General features: G+C 40.9%; 1 protein-coding gene across 2 annotated transcripts in view; it reads right to left on the bottom strand.

Moving 5' to 3' along the window:
- Positions 1-21,055, bottom strand: part of LOC126473806 (coatomer subunit gamma) — a 107,942-nt gene that overhangs the window by 15,685 nt on the left and 71,202 nt on the right. For both annotated transcript variants that reach the window (XM_050101109.1, XM_050101118.1), the window contains exons 12-14: positions 17,697-17,911; positions 17,419-17,593; positions 4,503-4,597 (exon numbers count right to left, since the gene is read on the bottom strand). In XM_050101109.1, coding sequence (XP_049957066.1) covers positions 4,503-4,597; positions 17,419-17,593; positions 17,697-17,911 — 485 coding nt within the window. The remainder of the gene's footprint in view (positions 1-4,502; positions 4,598-17,418; positions 17,594-17,696; positions 17,912-21,055) is intronic.

Below are 21,055 nucleotides of genomic sequence, written 5' to 3'. Positions count from 1 at the left end.
ATTTGACGGATATTCAGAAAGCTCTCTGAACCCAAAGACTACTGAATGACAAAGGTGAATGATGGAATGGATCTCATGAGAAATTTTCTTTGATGATGAAACATTATGTGTTGAATTACAGTTTGCCTCACTTAATAACCTCAGCAATAAGGAAATGTTTATTACACAGCTTGTGCAAAAACTAGACAGTTTTGGTAGTGAAACCGGATTGTGGATGACGATGCAGATGTTGAAACTGTTGCAAAAGCAATAAATGCCTAAAAATTTTACCAGCAAGTGATTATAGTGGGTCAAGATGTAGATCATCTTGTGCTACTTGTCGATCTCGCTCCAAATGACACAGACATAATTCTAATGAAGGAAGGTAAAGAAAGGTAGCATCAGGACAAGGTGTTACACTTCCAAAGAAATACGTAACTCCTCACTCATTCATGAATGCTAGAATTCAACACTGTTTCTTTAAGTAATAAGTGGTTGTGACAGCACATTCGACTGGTATCCCCAACTTCATAATATTCCACAGATATTTAACGCTCCTGTTTCCTCTCCTGATACCACTGCAAAAGCAGGAGAGATATTTATACTCTCTCTCTACACAAAAACAGTCCTGATGAAACTTAAATGCCATTCGATTTAAATGTTTGTACTTGTGGGTCAGGCAAACAACACTGTCATACTCTCTCATTTGCCACCCACTACTGATGCAGGACACCTCCAGTCTCACCGAATTTACCTACAAGTCCAGCTATGGCTGGGGAACAACTTGAGCTGGAGGCTATCAAACTCATCCCTCTCCTCGATTCACATGAAACAACCACCTTCTCCAGAGAAAATACTGCTACTGATTTCATGCGGCTGCACTCAAGGCTGTGAAAGAAAGTGCAGATGTGTGAAGACTGACCTACATGCACAAAAGTGTGCAAAAACTGCCATGGACAAAGCTGCACTAATCTGCCTCACAGAGATTAGACAGAAGAGTTGGATGATGGTTTTACGAATTTATTTGTTTGATAGATATTGTGGTATTTTCAATGTCTAAATGCTGTAATAGGATTGTAAATATATTACAACAAAAGTAATTGTTGATTAGTTTTATAGTAATTCTTAATTTTCATGAAAAATGACTTTCATTCCAATAATTAAAGTTGCATACTTCTAAAGTAAACTACTATAAAGCAAAATTGTTCTGTATAGAAAGAAGTCTGTTTCAAAAGAAATTTCACTTACTTTCCTACAAACTTTAGCACTCAAACTAATTACCTTGCTTAAACATGCGCCTGTCTTCCTGCAAGTAGAATTTCACCAGAAATATTTTCTGTCATATACATAACTTTGTTAAATGAACGGTTTTCTGTGAAGTTTGGAAGAAGGAAAATAAATTAAATTAGGGGGTTGGGGAGGGGGAAGCTACCCCAATAGGGGAGGAAACTTTTTTGTTTTTTACTACTTCATTCCCTAAGAGTGTTTTCCCAAAGTTTCAAAACTTTATAAATTTTCCCCCTCATTTTTCCTAATTTTCCTGGACTAATCAGTTCAGAGGGCAGGTAAGATGGTGGAAAGCTATCCATCCCTGCCACTCCTTTAAGTACAGATGATGTTCTGTAGCTGTTGATAACATGTTTATTGAAATCAAATGCCTTTTTTTCTTTTTTTAAGTCATTAGTCTTCTAACCATTGCGATGTGGCCTATCAAGAATTTCTCTCTTGCGCTAACCTCTTCATCTCAGAGTAGTGCTGTGCCCTGAAATAGTTTGGCGTGAAAACGATAAATTTTTAAATTTTAATTCCAGTTGCAGCCAGGTAGCAAAGGCCCCGTTGTGGAACGTGCTAACCAAGTAAGCCACTGTGCAGTATTGTCGACATCACACCAAAACATTTCTGCCAGACAAGGTTGCTACACTGGTCACAGCCGAGGTGCATAGAATCGTGAACATCACAACACAGTGAGACCATGAGTTAAGTAACATTTTGTAACTAAGAGTACTTGTATGCTTCCAAGGAACTCACACATTGCAAATTTAGCCCAGCCTAGCAACCTGTACTCAGGATGTGCAAGCTTGGAAAAGCTGACACAGCAAGTCTATAGCAAACCTACTAGTTCCTCAGGCAGGACTATATCAGAAGTGTAGCTGTAAGCGTGGCTCAAGTCATTTAGCCATGCAGTCATTCTGTCGGTGTCTTGAGCCAGAGAGAATGACAGGGTTTTGAGTTTCTGAGAAGCCACAGCTACCATTGGATGATGAAGATCAGCTGGAGACCTGTGCACTGATAGCTCATCAAGTTAAGGCAAGAAGTGTACCTACCATACCCATGGTGTGTCAGCTGCACGACTTTGAGAAATCTCACTGATGTGGGGAACAGATGCCTGGCCAGCCTCTGCCACTATGAGGGACTATGGCTGACGGACTGCAAGCTGTTTACAATCTGGCTTGGGAGGCGCACCTTCATGGCCTCCTAACCACTTAGGTATCATTGGCCAACATCCTGGTCTACCGCTGTGTGGCGACCAGGGCACTGCCGCTTGGCATCAGGAAACTATCGCAACCAAGTGCACGACATGGGGACAATAAGTGTGTGTGGCGGCAACTAGCTGACACTACTTCAGAGGGCTTGGATGGGCCACACTTGTCTTCATCTGCTGGCGACCCACAGAGCACCATGGCAGCTGTGGCCTGTGACCCAAGACAATGGACACAGCCAACGTGATCGGGATGTCAGCGCATTCCATAATGCGCTTTGTTTGCATGCATGCAGTGTGGCCCTGAGGTGGGCTGGAGTGTTTTATAAAGCTGCTTGAATGAACAACTGTCAATACTATGACTTTTTAACTGAATGTTCTGGCATTAATCTGTTCTTACCATTTTTCTCGCACATCCTCATGCACAGCAGCCCAGAACAGACCAGGGCACCACAGTAGATTCGCACCCTATATCCTTTATAATTTGTTGGATTTATTCCAACCTCCTCCTTTCTTTACAGTTTTGGCCTCCACAGCTCCACTAGTCTTATGGAAGTTATTTTCTGATGCCTTGGCAAATGTCAACGTTTTCTTTTATTTGCCACTTCTGCTGAGAACCACCACATTACTTATCAGTAATCGCACTTTTCAACGTTTTTCTACATCATATCCTAAATTCTTTGATTCCCTTCTGCTCTGATTTCCCCACAGTCTATGCTTCATTACCATACATGCTGTGCTCCATACACACATCCACACAATTTTATTTCTCAGTCCTATGTTTGCTACTTGTATACTTCTTTTGGCCAGGAATACCATCTTCACCAGTGATAGTCTGCTTTTTATGTTGCTTGGTGCCTTGTGTTATTTTGCTTCCTCGTTTCCAAGGTAGCAGAATACCTTCCTTTCTTGTACTTCCTGGTCCCCAATTTTTATGGTAAATCACTTAATAATCTCATTTTTGCCACTCTTCATTATTTTTATCGTTCTTCAGCTTACTCTCAATCCATTTTCTATGTTCGGAAGACTGTAAATTCAATTCAGTATGACCCGTAATTCTTCCAACTTTCACTGAGGGTAATAGTGACATTAGAAAATCTTACCATTGATGTCCTTTCACCCTGAATTTTAATCCCAATCTTGAACCTTTCTTCAATTACCATCATTGCTCCTCAATATAGACAAGATTACATCCCTATCATACACCCTTTTTAATGCAAGCACTTGATTCTTGGTCTTCCATTCTTATTGTTCTTTGTTGATACTTACACACAAAGTATTACTCTTCTTTCCCTACAGCTTATAACAATTTCTCAGAGTTTCAAACATCTTGCACAATTTTACACTGTTGCACTTTTTTTAGGCCAACAAATCTTGTGAATGTTCTTGACTTTGCTTAAATAATGCTTCCATTAACAAGCGCAATGTCAAAACTGCTTTGTCTCATACTGTTACCTTCCCAAAAACCAAACTGATCGTTACCTAACACAGCCTCAATTTTCTTTTCCATTCTTATGTATATTATCCTTGTGATACAATCATTAATAATATTGTAGTTTTGTTCAGACACTGGCTGAGAGTCATTCTCAAGTGTGCAGGGAGTTTATGCAAAGGATAGCACAAACATATAATATAACATATAAATTCAGCTGAAATGCTCATTGTGTGCTGGAACAAAAACTGCGCTGCCAATGATGTATGCCACCTGAATTTATACAGTTTTTTGGCAAATTTTGTACTCAAAACAGCATTTTTCCCAATGTTTCCACTTTCAAAATGCAACCTTTAGCAATGACTAATCAACCTGGTGAATTTCCTACACAGTTGATGAAATGTGATACACCCAGAAAAAATAAAAACATTCCTTCATGCCCCTTAAGCTACCCATTATTTGCGAGTAACAAAAACATTTTCCTGGTTGAATGAAGAGGGTAGCATGTTATACTTCTTGAATTTCATTTATGCCGACAAAGGGAAGTCAAACTCATCTGTAAAAGGATACATGAATGGTAATAAAACAATATAAAACTTTTTATTTCCTTACCATGTACTCATCATCATAACCTTCTTCAGAATCTGGTTGACCAGTTGTAGGATCACAATCTTTGACTACAAACTTAAGAGTAGCACTGAAAGTACCTATAGAAGAAAAACAAATAGAAAAATGAATTTAAAAAATCAGTTCCATAGACCACATAAAAAACAGACTTCAATTGGAAAGTGATACGAACATTGTAGACCTACTGGAGCAAGAACCAAAAGGTCACTACCTAGTAATATAGTGATGTGATATAAATGGCAAAAAGTTTTGAATCCTTTGAGCATATTTTAGTCAACATTTCTTACAAAAAACACTGAGGCTTCTAGGAATTTATCATTCAGTGTTTCTTGGTTGATAAATATCAAAGGGCATTGCATTAAATGACAATCTTAATTCTCAAGTAGAACAGTAAATTGTGACTGGAAAATTTAAATGAACTCTGCCAATTTTATTCATCATAGTGAATACTCATCAAAAATAAGGGGCAAAATTTATAAAATAGCTTTAAGACTAGTCCTAGTGTATGGTAGTGAACTCTGGGTGTAAAAAAAACACTCATGAACAGAAACTCCATGCAACAGAAATGTGCATGTACAGTAGATGAAAGAAGTAACACTGAAAGATGAATTACACAATGAATTAATGGGTGATGTGTTTAAGGTTGTCTCCATACATGAAAAAACTCATAATCCACGATGAGATTGTGTGCTAACGTAACACTAAGACCTGATGTCCATGCCCTGGAAAAGGGCCTTTACAGAGTACAAAAATGAGATGGAGATAAGAGACCTCACCCAGCTGGTTAAGGTGTATCCACGGTGATATGAAGAGATTACGCCTTAGTGAAGATGATGCCTACCATCGGCATGGTGCCTCATGGTTAGGGAAGTCAAACCCTACAATGGGAAAGGCGACGACAAGAAAGAATGCATAATCGGGAAACTAAATAAAAATTAAATTGTAGTTAATACTTTACAAAAAGTGATCGAATATTTGTGTGTGAACTGAAAATAACAGTGTAATAAATTATCTGTAGGGGGACTCCGTATGAAAATTCAGAGTAGTAATTACAGGTTATAAACACATTTAACAGTTTTCTCATTACATTTACTATCAATTCAATGTAAGGAAAAATGGAAGGCAACTGCAGCTGTTCACTCCTTTCTCTATCAATTATTTCAATAATGCTCCAATAATAATTTAATAATAATATACTCCCTCTTGAGTTTTACAAGACCCCCCCCCCCCCCTCCCACACACCACCATCATCATCATCTCCCCTCTCCACCCATAGACAGCACTATTCAATTTTAGAAGTGCTGATGTGTAAATAGTGTTCCTATATTTTAGCCAAATTCAGGACATTTTCAAAATAATGCACAAAAATTAAGGACAACATGGTAAAATTCAGGACATGTTAGAATTACCATCAATACAGTCTTAATAATATACAATTTTCACATAATTAGCTGTAACACTGGTGAGGCATTAATAGCAGTATTGCATATACATTTAGGCTGTAAATATAAACAGAAATTTCACACATTTTGCATTGCGTACAATGGTACAAACTCACTGGTACTTGAATAGTACATTTTTTGGTATGTATTTCCTCCAAAAGTTTTTTTTTTTATTCTGTTCACAATTTTGGAGCCCATACAAAGAAGGCTAACAAATGTGGTTTCTGTCAGTGTCAGAGCTTTTATTGTTTTTAAGTTGAGTGTTTTTTCATCTGTACACATACTTTAATACTGAGAACACACTTTTTTAGATGCATTAAAACATGGAATAGCTAGGAAAATTCAACCAAATTACTAATATGTTCTGGGACAGGGGCAGCCAAGAATTCAGTTTGAGAGCTGTGGCCTGGCTTACACACACACACACACACACACACACACACACACACAGATTGAATTATTGTAGCACTTTCGTAATCTCACTGTGGTGATGTCAAAATGCTCCCTGAGGAAAACAATGTAGACATCCTGGACAGTTGTAACATAAGGGATTTTTTCTTTAAAACAGGAACTAGACCGCAGATCAATAAGTTACAACTGTACATGCAAAGGACACTTTCAAATGAAATGGCAAATGATCTTGAAAACAGATGTATGGCTGGCACTGTCCTCGAAATGTTTAGAAAACTATCCTCGTGATTGTTTCAAGGCCACAATGAATTCTTCACACTTCATGTTTTCTTTGGTGCTACTGAGCTTAGGGCTGTGTTTGTCAGAATTTGTCCCATCTTTTTAAGGACATCCCCATCAAATCAGAAATAAGATGTTTCTCATCTTGCACTGTCTTACTATGGGCAGTGTACAGTGAAGTCCATTTCAAATGTTAGGTCAGCAATTCTTTCCAGATGTTCTTATTTTAGTGCCTGCACTCCTCTTTCATTCATAAATTCAAAAATAGCTAGCTCTCTTGAAAACTGTTGCAACTGACAGTGGAATAATGTGCGAGACTTCAGAAATTTTACTATTCATACTACCAATTTATTCACGTGCTTCATGCCTGCAATATTGCCACAAAGTGCTAGTTGATGTACAGAACAATGAATCTCTTGTCAATAGTATTTTTTTGCTCTTTTGTTGTCAACTAAATCTTTAAATTCTTTCTGTATGGTGCTTTAATGCTGTTTCATAGCAAATTTGTGATACCAGTCAATTACGGGAAGGTAAGATCTTTCTCATCCTTCTCCTCTGCGATTTCCATTCATTTTTAAAGGCCTGCGATGATCAGTTGCTAGACTGGCTCTTTCTGTACCAAAAGCTACTCAACCTGTGAACTTCTTGTTCGCCCTGAACAAATAGCGAAGTAAACAGTATCGACAACACGATTCTGCCGAATGGAGTAGAATCATGCTAACTGAAAATGCCACACTGCAATACTAAATGAAACGCCACTCTGTGCCAGGTACTTCCGAAGAGGGCTGAGCAAAGCTGAGACAGGTGAAACCTTGGCCTACACATCCAGCTCACATGCGTTTTATCAAGCTGTGGCTAGCCCTATTCTAGGTGCACTCACTCCTTATGAAAATGAGTAGAAATTTGCTGTCATTTTTCAATGATATTACAATTTGCTGGACTGATTGAGGAGGGTTATGGGACTAAACAGCAAGCTGGTCAGCCCCGCAATCCAAAAGTTAAATGCGTAAGACAGAGGCATCTGCAAAAAATGGGTGGATCCAGTCACAGGGGGTCAAACTATAAAGTGAGGAAGCTAAAAACACACACAGTGGAAAGTGTAAAATGGTAACTCAAATACAAAAGCTGGAAAAACAGAGGGATAAAAGAGCGGTCTTCATACGGGGAGTGGTCATGGGTCCCAGACCCAGAAAAGAGTAGAAGCCCCAACCACAACTGCCCTGCCCCTGCTCCAGGAAGAAATCAAAACCTTGTAAATGAAAATAAAGACCACTTTCAGAAGGAAACTGAGGACCAGTCCAGTCATCTGTGAATTGTCCGCTAATACTAAAGGACAAGGAATTTGGGAAGCCATAATTAGTATGAAGGGTCAAAAGAAGGGGACATTCCACTGAAATATGGGATACCATCAGTCTGGCTTTATAATCACATTGTGGGGGTGGCTCGTTACACAAGAGTAAACAATGGGTGAGCCTGGTATGACCGATGCTTACACAACATAAGACAGTGGACTACTACTGAGAGGAGCGGAAGGAAGAGCGTGAAACTGTAGTAGTCTCCTTGATTGTGTGAAGTTTATTACTGAGAGCAGAAGCACACCAGATGTCATTTACCTTTTGGGCAAAAAGTGATTTGATGTGAATCTGCATACCTGCAACTGGAATCATGAAAAGGGAAACGGGGGGGGGGGGGGGGGGGGGGGGGGGGGAGTATCTGAGTATCTGGCTCTCTAGCCAAACAGTCAGCCAGTTCATTCCCTGGGATGCCCTCATGACTTGGGACCCAGAGAAAGGCAATTGAGCAGGCGGTATGGCTAAGGGCAGAGAGAAGGTCATGGATAGCAGAGACCAAAGGGTGATGACAGTAGCATAAGTCTACAGCGTGCAGACTGCTCACTGAGTCAGTACATATTAAAACACTGTTAAGGGAGGCCAAGTAACAAAATGGAGGGGCCTGCATTAATGGCTAGCAGTTCTGTTATGAACACACTAGATGATCCCGGCAGTAAATGGTGTTCCATGCCAGCAGGACACACAAAAGTGTATATTGACTTATATGTCATTTTAGATCCATCAGTGTAAAAGATGGCAGCATCTTGGAACTCTTTAAGGATGGAACGAACAAGATGCTGATATATCATAGGGGCGACAGAGACCTTAGGACCCTGGAATAGGTCAGTCCTAATCTGTGGTCGAGGCACAATCCAAGCGGGGGGGTTGGGGGGAGGGGGGGGGGTTGCTGAGCTGCAGAAGGAAATAGGAAATACATGATACATGAGGCCCTCTCCAGTAACCAGAGGAGGAGGGAGGAGATTAGTGTTCAACGTCCCGTCGACAACCATAAACCTGACAGCTGTAATCTAGTCTGGACAAAACCAGAGCATGGTAAAGGTGGAGAAGAATAGCACGGTCTGAACCCCAAGATGTGCGCGCCAGGATGTGGAGAGCATTAAGCTTCTGCATACATGTAGTCTTCAGGTGACAAATATGGGGCACCCATATCAGCTTTTTATCAAAAAGAAGGTCCAAGAAACAGAGCTCCACTACAAAATCTAGGTGCTGGTTGCCTAAATAAAGTTCTGCATTGGGGTTTACTGTAGGTCTACGGCAAAACCACACAACCCACATTTTGATTCAGAGAACTAGAAGCCATGGGAAAGGACCCATGCTGAGGCCCATCAGATGACATATTGGAGCTGGCATTCCGCAGGTGCTACTGAGTGGGATGTGCACCAGATGCAAAAATCATTGACATGCAGTGCCGGGGTAACCAGAGGCCTAACAGAAGGTACAAGTCCATTGATAGTGATAAGGAAGAGTGTGACACTTAACAAAACCCTGTGGGATACCATTCTCCTCAGTCCGAGGGTGCCGAGTGAGGTGCCAACTCAAACCTGGAAGAGCCTGTGGGATAAAAACTTGCAGATAAAAATTGGAATGGGGCCTGTGGAAGCCACAGTCATGGAGGGTAAATAAAATGTGATGGCGACAAGCCGTGTTGTGTGCCTTTTGTAGGCGAGGTGTAGGTGGTTAGTAAAAGCCTGTCGGATTGCTGTTTCCAATCTGAGTTAATGGTCAGTTGTAGATCATCCTTCCCGGAAGCTTCACTGATATGGGGACAAAATCCCTGAGATTCGAGCACCCAACATAATCAGAAGCTAAACATCCTCTTGAGCAGTTTACAATGTGCACTGGTCAGGCTAATCAGCCATAGCTTCCGAGTGTCACAGTTCCTCCTGGGTTTAAGGATGGAGATACAGGATGTATACGTGGACAAGGAAAAAAAAGTTCCCGCATTTTTCCTGGATGTCCCAGTTAAAAATGCACTTTTTCCGTGTAAAGTGAGAGAATGCTTTCTCTCGGAACCATAAAACTTATCAACCCTTTGAATGGTTAAGGTTTTATACACTGGCGTAGAACTTCCCAGTGCTTCAGAAAATGAACGTCCCCTCCCAGAAAAAAGGAAGACATATTTTGGAAAGATATTTCATGGGCTGCTACATGTAGCACATATGATCTCGCCAGCTGACGATAGCAGATACTCAGAGCATAGGAATGTGACGTAGTCAGTCAATAGCAACCAACATCGCTGTTCAGTAGTGCAAACACATATGAAACATTAATGGTTTAAATTAAAACACATAGTGCAGCTACTAGAAAAGCTAAGCTTTCACATGTAATATTGGTCTATTTTGCAAGTGTTACACTTTAATATACATCACACAAATGTGTTAGTAACATTTTAAATAATACGTAAACGTGTGGGCTCAAAATTCTGCTAAGTGGTTGGCCCTCACAGTGTTAAGCTTTAAATGAGAACCAAATGATCTGTGATTCAAAAAATTCAAAGCACATTTGCGCATGTAACATAATTCATCCTGCGTAAAATGAAATTTACTTATTCCCGCGACCTGTTGGAATTCGTTTCAGCAGCTGTCAGTGAGTGCCAGAAAACGGCTTTACTGCGAATGCACAGCTACGATGACATAGAAAGCTCACATGTTTGTACCTATATAACATTAAGAGATCTAACGTTATGTCGTAAATGAAATAGAACATCAGAGGGTACTCAAAGAGCATTGGAATTTCGTAACCCAGACTTAAATGCATAATTCGGCTGAAAGTGCACATTCGTATGTCCATATTCACAAAGAAGTAGGCCCCAACATGATATGAGGGTTGGAACTTAAATAGTGGTAACTATTTATTCACAACCAATACAAAAGAGTTACATATTTACACCTGTTACTGTCCTTCAAAGCAGTCACCAGCATTGTGTAGAATCCATTGCCAGTGATGTGGAAGGCGTAGAATACCATTAGCGGAGCCTGTTCTATCTAAAGTTATGGTGATTCTCGTGTACGACTGTGATGGTGTTATCCTAACGCATTACATTCCTCCAAGGCAGACCATCAATGCACAGTATTACTGTTCATTTTTGGATCACCACCTGCGACCAACTTTGCGAAAGAAGCGGCGACACTTTCTGCGCAACCCACCCAGGATTTTGCATGACAATGCACGGCCATATACAGTACGAGCTGTGGCTGCTCTGTTCGGTCGATGGAACTGGGAAGTACTGTACCATCCACCATACTCCCCAGACTTAAGTCCTTGTGACTTTGATTTGATTCCAAAGATAAAGGAACCATTTCGTGGCATTCGCTTCAGAACTGTTCCAGGGATTCGGCAGGCAGCAGACCGCTCCATTCGCACCATCAACAGAACAGACTCTGCTAATGGTATACCACGCCTTCCACATCTCTGGCAACGGGTTCTACAGAACGCTGGTGATTACTCTGAACGACAGTAACAGGTGCAAACATGTAACTCTTTTGTATTGGTTGTGAATAAATAGTTGTCACTATTTAAGTTCCAACCCTCATATTAAGCTTTCCAGTGTGGTTTTCGGGCTGCAAATCTTCTTGGAGTACCAGTACTGTATTATCTCATCTTTGGTTCTTTATTATGGCATAATGCCATATGCACCAGGGGATAAAAACGGACACTTCTAATTCAGCAAACAGTTGACACTAGCTAATAGCGTAGAATAGAGCACTTCATTTCAAATCAATGAAATGCCTCTGCGAAAAAGATTAATAAAAGCCAAATTTCTTAGCAAATCGACAAAAGTAACTTCAGTGTTCAGCAAGGCAATTACGGCTCGACTGCCAAAAATCTGGAAATAAAATAAACTCAAGAGACTAAAACTAATAACATATCTTAGCCTTCTGTAAATACATGAATGTATTTCAATTCACTTAACTGCTCTCAGACACAGAAATGTGTTTCGTTTTCATTTGACGAGAGAATTGCAAACAAAGAAGAAAAGCAAAGCACTGGTCACGTGGAGACTATCACCCTCTCTGCTGCAACTTAGACTGCTCTACGCATGCGCCAATCTGGCAGCCTCGGCTCGCCAGAAGAATTTTTGTGCTAGTGTCTGGCTGCTTGTTGCTACTGCTGCTACAGCTAACAGCCGTACTTCAAGTAGCCATAAGCGGGAGGGAGCAGGTACTGCTCATACGCGACCCAACTGCAAATGCGCATGAGCCCGCTGGCAACTTCTCAAAGGAACCTAATGTAAACAGTCGTGACGTCACTGTTTGTTGTTATGAAGTACTGCATAGTCTTCGTCCTAAAGCCTTTGACACATTTTTGTGTTTGCAGGCACTTGTGTGTGCACTGTGTTTTGTTGTTGGAAATGGTGCACTTCCTTTGGAACCTGGTTTATTTCGGTTTTATTTCTCTCGTTTATGTTTTATTGCTGCATTATTATTCTGCAGTAGTGGGCTAGAGTAAAATTCTTTGTTAAAGTATATCAGTTCATACCAATCAAAACTACGAAAGTTTAACTGAAAACTAAAAAAATGAAAAATACCTGAAATTCTAAAAAATTCTTGGATTTATCCCGGTTTTCTCCCAGATGAAAAAATTTCCGGGTTTTTCCCGAATTTCCCGGGGTGTATACATGCTGAGATAACTATGCTGATTCGGCATTGCAAGGGAAAGGCACCTGTAAGCCAAATGCGGTTGAAGACCTTGAGTAGATGTTGCCTCTGGGTAATGTCCAAGTGTTGGATCACCTGGTTGTGGATGGAATCCTGACCTAGGGCCATGTCATGTGAAGAGGTAAGAGCTTGCACGAACTCCCATTCAGTGAAGGGTTCATTATAGGCTGCAACTTTGTGGGGGTTGGAAACAGAGGAATGTTTCTGCCTGAGAAAGGTAGCAGGATAGGAAAAAGACGTCGATGCTGTCGCAAAGTGTGTCATGAGGTGTTCAGCAAGGGCCGATGGTTCAGTAAACAGAGCACCCTGTAAGATACGACAGTGGACAGTTGATTGTCACTGGTAGTCCAGAAGGCTACAAAAGCTTGGGCCAAACCTGTGATGAAGAGGAATATGTCCCCAGGGAGGAAACACAGCGCTCCCAGCATTCCTTTTTACTCTGCTTAATAAGGTAGCAGACCTTAGCATGGATATGCTTAAAAGCAATAATGTTGGTCTGGGAAGAGAGTCGTTTCATTTTTTGCAATGCCCGTCAGCAGTCCTTTTTCCACCATGGTACTGGTCCACGACGACAGAGATCTGTGAATAGGGGGATAGTAGTGCCAGCGGCATGAAGGATAGTGTCAGAGATGTGTTGCTTGACCACACAATGCAATCCAAAAGAGGTGTTGAAGTGCACAGATGTATATAAAGGCAAATTGGCTCTGCGGAATGCCCAACATGTGGGGTTGTTTGCCTGGTGGCAGCATAGGATTGATTGAATCACCAGAAAGTGGTCACTGTCACAAAGATAATCATGGGGTGACCAATGTAGAGAAGCCACGAGAGCACAGGAGGAGATTGTGAGATCGATAGCAGAAAAGGGACCATGAGCGGCACTTAGGTGGGTAGAGGAACCGTCACTGACGAGACACAAATCAAAGTCTATAGTAAGTTGGTCAATTAGAAGCCCTACCTGTCGAGGCGGCAGGAGATGCTGTATTAAGGTAGACAGTTCAACTTAAGAAAGTGACCTATCTGGAGGGAGGTAGACATTGCAAATAGTGATTGCTGGGGATGTTCGCACTCTTATTGCTATTGCTTTCAGGTTGGTACAAAGGGGGATTCAGTCATTAATGATATCAGTGCAAACCAAAGAGCAGACCACTCCAGATACTATCCTGGGGCCAGGATGATTCCAACAGAATGCCAATAACCATGAAATGTTGAAGAGTGGTCATCACAGAAGTGTGTTTCATGAAAAGCAAGAGAGAACTCAGAATAATAGGAAAAAAAGTGTTTTATTTCCAGTGGGTGACAATAACATCTGTTGCAATTCCACTGGATTAGCTTGTGACGAAAGTCCAGGTGAGACAAAGAAACCAAGGGAAGATCACAACAGTCAGTGATCATCACAGATGAGGACGGCATGTCATGCATAAATAAGAGGTTAGACTCAGGTTGTGAAGGGGGCCATGGTACCTCCTCTGGGGGGCACCGGGAGGGGTCTTGCCCTGGGACTCAAGTTTTTTCTTCTTTTCCTTCAGAGGACGAAGAGGGCACGGCAAAGAGGGAGAGCAGGCTTCTGCAAGATCCAGGGCCGGACGAGAGTGAGTGACCTTGGAACATACAGACAGTGTGTCTGGGAGCACGGATCTCCAGTGTGTGTGTGTGTGTGTGTGTGTGTGTGTGTGTGTGTGTGTGTGTGTGTGTGTGTTGGGGGGGGGGGGGGGCAGTCTCCAGGTGGGAGGTCCTTCATCACTGGTGGTTGCCGAAAAAGGGGGCACTTCTTTGGTCGAGGAGGTATAGCGGCACCCTGGAGGGGAGGGTGTGGGAACTGCAGTGTAGGAGGAGGGGAGAGGGGGACTGAACTCGGATGAGGAAGAGGGAAGTGGAGGAAAGGACGTAACAGAGGCGAAAGTTGAAGAAAGTGACGCTAGATGGAGTCGGTCATATTTCTGGTGAGCTCCAGCGTAAGATAGGTGATTCAAGGACTTGTACTCTAGGATCTTCTTTTCTACCTCGTATACTGGGCAATCTGAAAGTGTGGAGAGTGGCAGTCTTAACTATTTACACATACAGATGGCAGAACACAGGGGCTTCCCTAATGGACTGTATGTCCGTAGTCACCACACAGAGGGCCCGCAACACATCAAGAGAACATATGCCCAATATGCATGCACCGAAAGCACCTCATGGGTGGTGGGACATAGAGCTTCACATGACATCTTTAACACATGACCTTGACCTCCTCTGGTAGGGTATCTCCCTCAAAAGCGAAATTTGGTTTCATGTTCCAGTCCAATAGTTTACCTTTACAATATTTACCTACACAGCAGTCAAACAGCTTGTCAAACAGTTCTCCTTGACTCACAGTAAAGTTCATGGAAGTATATTTCACAAAACATTACAAATCTTGAATCCAGCTGACAGTTTTCTTCAGGGCAGCTGTTTAGATTGGCTAAAGAGGCATCATAAATGGTTCGCATCAATCACAAATACATCCAACACAAGTATCATAGAAATCTGTGGTGATATCATTAAACTGATCAAGTGTCACTAGTGAATCACTTTTCAACTCTCATTACTGCTGTTTTACGACAGATGAAACATATGGAGAGTGGGTTTTTGAAAAAATTCTTCAAGATTGTAAGTCACTTATCAAGGGACAAGAAGAAGGGCTTTAATACTTACAAAATCAGCGACTATTCAGACAGCCGGTAGAAGAGAGAACCATCTAATAGTTTGTTGCATTCTACTTCAGTAAATTCACAGACCGATTTTACCTTTTCACTACATGCAACGTAGATACCTAAATGCTCGTAGATTTTACCAATTATGAACTATATATTAATGGGCAAGCAATGTGCATTTGTTTGGAAAGAATTGTGCACAATTTGAGGACATCATCATACGCCAGTTAAATTATTTTCATTCTTTTCTTGCAACTTAAAGATTTTTGTATCTCTCCCCAATAACTCGTATTTTTGTTGTCAGCTTAAACTGCTAGAAACTTTTTCTGAAGACCGAATTTGTATTCACCTCTGAGACCTACAAACTCAAATGGTCTGCACTTTCAGCAAGAGAGCTCTCCAGCTCCAACATTCTGACCATGATCCCTCAGTGGTAAAATCAAACCATTAAATGAAACGGCTTGAAGTTGTGTGGCTTGAAGAACCTATCAATGAAATAAACTACTACTTTCAGTTCCATCATTATTTCTTCCATAGCAAATGGCACAATCATGTTTGCAATAATTGAGTTGGTCTTTGTATGCAAGCACGAGTGCTTTTTGTTTATCTATGATTTAATGATGCCAGTGGTGCAGTCCATGCACTTTGGTTGTGCATCACTGTATGGTATGTCAGTGTGGCTTCTTGTGCCAAAAGTTGTTTATCCGTGTCTGAAACTACCACCTTTACCAAAAAATAGTTGTCAATTTTTGATCTTTAGTAGTTAACCTGGGGGCACAGTTTTGTTTTTGTTGGTCTTCCTGTGAGTTACTATGTCAGAGCCTCCTTTATGTCCAATGCAAAATTTCACAGCACAAATTGTACAGACTGTGACCTTTCATAAACATGAATTATTGCTGTGTCTTATTGTTTAGTTTGCACTTACATTATCCCATGATTAATACAGTTAATATTAAGATAATGTTTATTGAAGTCCCTGCCGTGAACACTGGAAATGTTGAACTACTCTACAACAGTGCAACACACTGATGTTACAATACATGCACTTGTTTACAAGATCACAGTACTGTCATGTTTCTGAAAGAATTTATATATTATATCGAACTTGACAACCAAATAGTTTAATTTTTTCATGTGAATGAAGTGTCATGCCAACATTACAAAACTTCAGGCAAACAAAGCATTTTATCGGCACAGGTTAAGTGATTAGAACAAAAAGGAAAAAGTTGGCTACCTAAGATGAAAATCAGGAACATTTCACTCAGCCCAAAGAGGTGTTGGAGACACTGGGACAGGTTTTTAAGAATTGGGACTGTCCCAGAAAAATCAAGACAAATAGAAACACTGTGCGTAATATATCAAGCCCCAATAATATAACTTCTGTCGCATCACATCAAAAATGAACCCCATCTCCCTACCCTATGGCTCCTATCTCTGTGACAGTCCCTGCTGTAAGACTAACCATATGCACCCACTGACCACCACCTACACTAGCCCTGAAACTGGGGAAATACATACTATCAAAAGATGAGCTACCTGTGAAAGATACCAGCTGTTATGTAAACCCTGTTTGGGCTTTCACTTCGGCACGACTACCACCAAATTATCAGTTAGGATGAATGGGCATAGGCAGAGTGTGTACACTGGCAACATGCAATATCCTGTTGCAGAACATGCTCTACAACATGACAGCTGTGACTTCGATGCCTGTTTCACCACATTCCCACAGACATCAGTTTCTGAGAACTTCACAGGTGGGAACTGGCGCTACAACATGTCCTTGGTTCTCACCACCTACCGTGTCTTAATTTACATTAATTTTTTCTGTTTCAGCATTTCTTCACAGTATCTATTCCTTTCTTCATTCCCTTTTAGTTGTCTACATGTTTCATTTTCTGACCTGTCTATTTTTCACTGCCCCTCTTCCACCTCCACTCTTATTATTAAGATCACTAAATAATTCACGATTATATGAAATGATAGTGGTTGTGATTAATGTACTTAGCAGAAGCATTTGTGATTAATGTATGTGACAGCAGCAGTTATTTTCACGCTACAGCAGAAAAATCACCATCAAGCCAACTTACCAACAGATGATGACAAGTCCTTCGGGAATTTCAGGATTACATATGCTGTGCCTGTTTCATTATAAGGCAAGCGACGACAAGGTATCTCCTTCAATATTTCATACCCTTCAGCAGGTTCAAGCTGCACACGCACATTTTCCAGGAGTTGATCATCGAGAGTATTCAGGCAGTCAAACTGAGAGGTGAGAAAGTCATGAGAGGAACATGTCCTTCAATAATCCAAAAAACTGTGAAGCAACATCTCATCTGAGATAAGCACAAAAAGTGGAGCTACTCACCTGAAGAACAAGATGTTGGGGAAATATGTGCTTCACACACCTTACAACATATTCAGTTTCTGATTCTGTAAGCTCCACCGGCTCAGAACTGCGGAACAACGAAGCACATAGGGGTGCCAGTTCAGGAACAGAACGTAATTTCTCGAGGTATGCCTCCTCACGACTGACAGCAACTGTGGCTGCTGCTGTTGCTGCCGCTGTTGGAGCTTTTGCACCTGTGTGCATTCAGGAATTTCATCTATTTTAAGCACAATGGTGAAGCTTTTTTAATTTATTGTATGCAAAAATGGCAATATGAGTAATACCTAGATACTTTTTATTGAAAGTTCAGCCATTTTTAACAAAACAACTTTACATACAGAAAATATACAGAGCAGCAAATAAATGTACAATCACAGCTTTACAAGCGGTGGTGACAACAAATTTAATATAAAAATAAAGTGGTACCTACACAAAATTATTGTCACATCAGTAAAACTGCCTGGTTCGCTTTTTTCAGTAATGATTATGATTTCCTATATCCTTCATATGTCATAATACTGACAACAATTAATTTAAATTCTACTGCTGTTTTTTCAACCTAAAATTGTCAACAACAATGACATAGGAAAGATTGTAACTCACCACACAGAAGAGAGACTGATTGGCAGTGGGCATATTTAAGCTGCAAGTCCAACTCAAATACACATCTACCCTATTTCATTGCTGTTATTCCATCCAACATTTTCCAGTGTTTATTTTTAAAAATTATGTGCAATTGAATGTTTCAAGAAACCAGAAACTATTAGTGTTGAAATAGCATTAATAAAGAAAGTTGTTGTCATACAGAGCTTGAAAATACAGTTTACCCTTCCCATCAAGGAAACTTCTACATTGCGCCTGCCAACAAGTCTTACAACATATGCAATTTTCTACTTTTATGCACAGAGTATATTTAGGATGTGACTGGAAACCAAGCTTAATACTGGACTACATGAATATGGAAAATTACCTTCAGTCAAAACAGTAGCATACAAAATGCGAGTTCAGTGGACAATGCAACACAAAATCTGAATCTGCTTCATCATCCACTCTCAAAAGTAAATGACACGGAGTTACACTATCATGAACATCACAGGTTGAAAACACTAAATTACAGAGAATATACATTTAACATCCATATTTGTCGAACATTTCTCTCACTGGTAGGGTCATTTCGAAAGTTCTGCAACCTATAACATAGTACTGAAGAAAATAATTTATTTTGCAAAATACCTTTACAGGCTTCAATATAATCTCCATTCCACCTTATGACAGCTTCGCAACATTACGTAAACTTTAGTGTTCTGGATGGGGAACCTTCACTGTTGAGCTGTCCAACTACTCACTGGATGCTTTATCAATTGTATCAAAATATTTTTCATGGAGTTGTTCCTTCAATTTGGGAACAAATCAAAGTCTGGCAGACTCATATCATGTTTGTGTGGTGAGTGCAGAAATATTTCCCATCCACATTTGTTGGGCATTTCTCACTGGTGGGGCAACATGCAGTCTTGCATTATCATGTAGAATAATTTATGATTCTGTACACTGAAGTGACAGACACTCTTGTCTCATATGCAATTTCCTTATGTTTTTAAGGGATCCTTTCTGAAAATGTCATTGACAATAACTTGAGAGGTGTAGTCCATTGCAGTTGACGGCCTTCCACTATTTGGGTTATTCTCAATGCTAACTCTATCTTCATGGAAATGAGCAGACCACCATGATACTATGCTGCAAGTCCATTACACTATTCCCGCACACCTCTCTCGAAGCTTTGTAAATTTCCATTGGGTTCTTTCCACAAAGGGAGTCATTTCTGACATCTGAATGCTGGTTACTACATATAATTCAACCTGATTTTGTTTCAGCTTCCATTTTAAAACTGAACTGCTCATGAAACAGCCATGCCAACCAGCAAACACATATACAACTATAGGGTGCACAAAAATATCCACTACAGTCACAATAAAAGGTTATTTATTTGTCAACGACCGGTTTCGGCTTGTGCCCATCCTCAGGTGTTTATACATTCATGTACATGTTTATACCGCTGGAGATCAATAAAGTTGAAGCACCATTATTATAGTTACACTGTGGTGATAGTTTTGCCACTTAATTACACAGTTATCATTTTCAAGTCCGTAAGTGTATAACTAAGTGGCAAAACTGTCACCACAGTGTAACTATAATAATGGTGCTTCATCTTTATTGATCTCCAGCAGTATAAAAATGTACATGAATGTATAAACACCTGAGGATGGGCACAAGCCCAAAACCGGTCATGTGACAAATAAATAACCTTTTATTGTGACTGGTAGCGAATATTTTTCTACACCCTATAAAGGAACAGTCACGGAGTTCGACAGCATCCACTACGGATGAAATTCACATATACAACTATCATACCTAAAGTCTCGCTCACAACTGACATGAAATTCAATTTGACCATACTACCATAATGGTTGCACACATGCAGTGTGCAGGATTTTTGAATTTACCCTTGTACGATCACTATATGGGGCCAAACAGCGTTTGGATCACAATAGTTCCAATAACGGAAAGTCCAGGATGGAATGTAACAATATAATGAAAAGGATAGTTGCTATTCACCATATAGCAGAGATGCTGAGTTGCAGAAAAGCACAACGAAAAGACTGTCACACAACTAGCTTTTGCCAACAAGGCCTTTGTCAACATTAGACAACATACACACACGCACGCACGCAAGTCTCTGGCAGCTGGAGCCAGCATTATGGGAGAGGCAACTGGGTGGGGGCCAGTAGGAGGCTTGGGTGGGGATGGGTACAGTGAGAGATAGCAGGGTAGGGATGGGGGACTGTAAAGTGCTGATGGGAGTGTGCAGGGATGAGGTGAACAGTGGGGCAGCTAGATGCAGTTGGGAGGTTAGACAGGGGCAGGTGAGACAAAAGGTGGGTCAGCAAAAGAGGATAGAAGTGAAAAGACTGTGTGCATTGGTGGAATAGAGTGTAGTGCTGGAATGAAAACAGGGACTAAAGAAGGTCGAGACCAGGACGGTTACGGGAATACAGGATATATAATATATTGCAATATATCCTGTGTTCCTGTAATTCTCCTGATCTCAACCTTTGTTAGTCCTTGTTCTGACCCATCTACCCCCTTTCCTATTCGAATTCCAATACTACACAGCCCTCTATTCCATCGATGCACCCAGTCTGTTTACTTCTCTCCTTAGACGGTCTAACCTCCAGACTGTACCTAGCTGCCCCAGTCTCCACCTCATCCCTGCACGCTCCCTGAAGCACTTTACAGTCCCCCACCCCTACCCTGCTATCTCTTCCCCTACCCGGCCCTGC

The sequence above is a fragment of the Schistocerca serialis genome, chromosome 1 (genome assembly GCF_023864345.2).
Source record: "Schistocerca serialis cubense isolate TAMUIC-IGC-003099 chromosome 1, iqSchSeri2.2, whole genome shotgun sequence".
In the NCBI taxonomy this organism is placed as follows: domain Eukaryota; kingdom Metazoa; phylum Arthropoda; class Insecta; order Orthoptera; family Acrididae; genus Schistocerca; species Schistocerca serialis.
The sequence above is the reverse complement of the archived record's forward strand: the minus strand, read 5'-3'. Positions and strand labels throughout refer to the sequence as shown.